General features: G+C 34.9%; 2 protein-coding genes across 2 annotated transcripts in view; one reads left to right on the top strand and one right to left on the bottom strand.

The window, feature by feature from the left end:
• LOC106869890 (echinoderm microtubule-associated protein-like 2) overlaps positions 1-4,608 on the top strand; it is a 374,285-nt gene that overhangs the window by 251,849 nt on the left and 117,828 nt on the right. The window lies entirely within an intron of this gene.
• The window catches only part of LOC106869891 (ribosomal protein S6 kinase alpha-5), a 47,654-nt gene that overhangs the window by 30,770 nt on the left and 12,276 nt on the right, over positions 1-4,608 (bottom strand). The window contains exon 2 of the mRNA XM_014915813.2: positions 3,489-3,557. Within this exon, the coding sequence (XP_014771299.1) occupies positions 3,489-3,557 (69 nt within the window). The remainder of the gene's footprint in view (positions 1-3,488; positions 3,558-4,608) is intronic.

The following is a 4,608-nucleotide window of genomic DNA, read 5'->3' as shown; positions in this document are numbered from 1 at the left end:
CATCCGGTTTCACCAGTCCTCAGTCAAATCGTCCAACCCATGCTAGCATGGAAAGCGGACGTTAAATGATGATGATGATGATGATGATGATGTACTTAGTCAACATTATCATCTAATTTTACCATGATGCTACTAGCAATTCTGAGTCTACAGTTCAGTGTCTTTTTATCTCACCCATGTCATCTTACTCATCAAGTTGTATCTTATCTTAATCTTCCTTAGTTATCTTTACTTTCTCTACCTTCTACCACCCACTTGCATTAGGTTTTCCGTCACCTGTGACATGTAGAAGATACCCATGCCAGTGACACATAAAAGGTATTTGTGCCGGTGACACGTAAAAGGCACACATGCTGATGACATGTAAAAGGCACTTGGTACACTCTGTGGGGTGGCTGGCATTAGGAAGGGCATCCAGCTGTATAAACCAAGCCAAAATAGACTGGAGCCTGGTGCAGCCCTCCAGCTTACTAGTTCCTGTCAAACTAACCCATGCCAGCATAAAAAATGGATGCTAAATGATGATGATGATGATAGTGAAGATGATGGTGATAATGGTGGTGGTCGTGATGATGATGATGAGGAGGAGGAGGAGGACGGTGGTGGTGATGATGATGATGATGATGAGGAGGAGGAGGAGGTAACATATACCTTTGCATCAAATATCAGGATACAAACAAATAACATCAAGATAACATGTCACTAACACTAAACCAAAATGTCACAGTAAAGTGCAGCGAATATCGCTAACAAATAGTAAACTTTAAGTAGATGCAGGTGCATGACTGATTAACTTATAAGAAATTGCCAAAGATAACTGATTTCTATACAGGTCCCACCTAAGTAGTCAAATATTGAAAAGTAAACAATTTAAGATAAATAAATAACAATGATAATTTCTTGTGACTTAGCTTAAGCAATTCTGTAGCAGACAGATACAATCTAGTGAACTCAAAAACCAGTATATAATCCCAGAAAATTTGTTGATGCCAGCATGATTTATTTTGAAAATAATAATGAGTAACTGTTCTGAATACTGTAAGTGTTTAGTGTGGTTTACTAATGTCTTAATGCGAAGAAGCTGTGATCTCAGTATGTTCTGCTTTAAGGACAATGAGACAAGATCAAAATGAATAGTAAAATGCTGTATGTCCAACAACATCAACGATGATGGTGGCGGCAACAATAACAACAACAACACCGCCATCACTGCCATCATCATCATTTTACATCCACTTTCTATGTTGGCAGATGTAGGCAAGATCATTGCTCTCTCTCTCTCCTAAATGAGTTCAAGGGCTACATCTTGTTCATAAGTTTCACTGCTGATCTGGTTTCTACAGCTGAACACTCCTAACACCAACCACTTAACCCTTTCGTTACCAACCCGGCTGAAACTGGCTCTGGTTTTGAGTACAAATGTCTTGTTTTCATAAGTTTTGAATTAAAATCTTCCACCGAACCTTAGTCACAATTTATGTTCCTAACACCAGCTGAATGATAACTAAGATATTTTACTAAATTCTTTGTTATATTTAAAGTAATTGAAAGAAACACAGAGCATCTCAAAATAAATACAGTAACAAAAGGGTTAATGCATATTGGGTGCATATTTTGTTGGCATTGGAACTAGAGAGAAAAGAGATGAGAGAGTAAGACACGGGTAAGACATAGCTAAATATTAAGTGGCTGATGAATGTCAATACCAAACGGTCAGGGGGAAATATAAGCAGATTGGATGGGGTACATCTGATAAGGTTCCTTATGCATGTCTTGAGATGAGCAACAGAGTTAGGGTAATATGTATGGGAAAGAGAGAGACAGAGAGTTGCAGAGTGGGTCATATAAATCCAGTAGCATCCCTAGTTACACTGAAAGTAATACATGATGAACATAAGAGATACACTATTATCTATAGTCATACTGTAGCATAGTACAGTGAGAGTAAGAAAAAGAGTAATTAAGAGATGAGCCATAGGGACATGAGCACTAGAGGAGTAGGTGATAAAGGCAAAGGTAATAAAGACATGGATGACAGTAATATGATAAGAAGTGTGAGTGAACAGAGGAGCAAGTAAGAGAAAGATGAATGAGAGGGGTGATAGAGAAATAAGAGGCTATCAAAGTAGGTAGAATTCTGGTTTAAGCACCTCATATAACTAACAGTCCATAACTTCTTTATTTTTTGGAATTTTCAGAAAATTTTTACAAATTTGTGTTCTACACATGAGGATTCATATGATTATGCAAAAAAAAAAAAAAAAGGTTCTGTGTGTGTAATTTAACCCATTACCTCCCATAATTCTATTAACTGGAATTTTTTTAATGAAACTTTGAATTCTAGCATAAAACAGCCTTAGAAACATGCTGGAATGATCAAAGTAACATTTCAAAATAACATTTTAAATAGAAATAAGCAAGATATAGGGTGAAAAATTAGCAAACCTCATTTGAATATCAGAGAAATATACCTAGTAGATATAGCAAAAAGTTTAGATATGTGTAAATATTGACAGATAATTACGAAATTTGTAATTTTTAAGTGATCTCATATGAGATCACTGGTAGGTAATGGGTTAAGGGCGATTTTGTTGTTTTTAGCACATCTCACGACCACCATCCTCATTTCTTTGTCCTTCTGACATGATGCTTTTCATTATTTTTCTCCCCATAAACACATTCAATGGAATAATAATGCATCCAAGGGTGGTCCATTGCTGGGATTTATGCAAAGAATTCAGACTGTCTGTATTTTAAAGTGATTTTTAAAAAAAATTCAGAAAAAAAGAGCAGAAATTTTAGAATTTATGGGGTAAGGGAGGAAGGGGTTAGATATTAAAAATTTTTTTTTCATAATTGTATGTGTAGAACACAAATTTGCAAAAATTTTCAGAAAATTCCAAAAAGTAAAACTGTTATAAGGGGCTATAATATGGGGTGCTAAAACAAGAATTCAGTCAAGAAGTAGACTTAATAGTATACACATACACACACACATATATATGTATCACCATTTGTATATCATACTAAGTATGTACACACCATTAGAAGGCATACTGGGTGGTTAAGAAGTTTGCTTTGAAATATAAATTGCATACGTGCACTGTAACCTTTAAATCAAAACATGCTATCATAGGTGGAAACTTACATTTCTGGTGGTATTATATATAAAAACTATTGAACATGGATATAAAACTATATTCAGGTTATAAAATCTAAATTGATATTATGGTTATACTTGGGTCCCATCCCCAAGCCATCCTATTTTATAGGACAAATATAAAAATACTCTGAAATTTGCAACGTTCAATCCCAGGAATTTGGGATAAGGGATTCTTAGCCTGTAAAAATTATTTTTACGTCTTTTTTCCCCTTTTCTTATGCACGCTAAGTAATTCAAAACTCCAGCATCAGAGAAATTACATTTCTGGAACTAAATAAAATAAATATACCAAATGGAGAGAAAGAAATCCATGCCAAAACCTTACCTCCGGTACCAAGAACTTTCAATAATTCGAAGTCTTTCATGGTCACCTTTCCTTTTCCAGCCATATTCACTGAAATTGAAAAAAGTAAAAATACATTAAGACAATGTTTTTTTTTTTGTGAAAGTAATAATGATGCTGGTGATTATGGAAATACTGCTGCTGCTGCTGATTGATTTTAAATAATCTGGATTTGAATACTTATGAATCCAACTTTACAATTTGGGTTGCAGATATGCTTGTATCACACATCTAGACATAGATGACATTATGCGTGTCAGAAAGTCAAATCTGTCTTTCAGTAAAGCTTTCTGGGGTAAAGTAAAATGATCACAACTAATCTCCTATCACATTTACTTTCTATGTGTGTGTGTGTGTGTGTGTGTGTGTGTGTGTGTGCGTGTGTATCTTAATGTTTGTCTTTACATAGAGTTATAAGAACAGTTTTACATTAATCTGATGGATTACTCTATACTTTTGTAGCATACAAATTAATTATCCTTAAACAAGAATGTTGTTGCAGTTAGCTAAGCCATTGTCCGATGACGGCTTAGCTAGCCAAAACTTCAAAGTCACTGTCAACAATATTCTCGTTTAAGAATAATAAATGTGTGCGTGTGTGTGTGTGTGTGTGTTCATATATATATATAATACAAAGGATATATAAGCATGTATATACACATATATGTACACACTTACATCTACATGTGTATATAGATGCATATTCGGGTACAGGACGTTAGAAAAATGAACTACAGACAACGGCATGAACACATAGGAAACAAATAGCCACTTGTGGAATTATTCTTTCATCAGCTGCCTCTATTCTGAACTAGGCGTTTCGCAGATAATATATTGATAGAAAAGGTAAGACAACAAAAGAAAGAAAGGAACCTCGATATTATGTAAATAGAGGAATTTATCTGTAAATAATATGTGACAATTATTCGGTAGCCATGATAAAACTCTGAGTTTTGGATGTTGGGGCGGAAACCAACACCGCCATCTCTTTTTTCGACAGCCAGATAACTGAAGAGATGGCGGCATGGGTTTTCGCCCTGACATCCGAAACTCGGAGTTTTATCATGGCTACCGAATAATTGTCACATATTATTTATATATA

Source organism: Octopus bimaculoides, chromosome 11, assembly GCF_001194135.2.
Source record: "Octopus bimaculoides isolate UCB-OBI-ISO-001 chromosome 11, ASM119413v2, whole genome shotgun sequence".
In the NCBI taxonomy this organism is placed as follows: Eukaryota; Metazoa; Mollusca; class Cephalopoda; order Octopoda; family Octopodidae; genus Octopus; species Octopus bimaculoides.
This window is presented reverse-complemented; position numbering and strand designations above follow the sequence as displayed.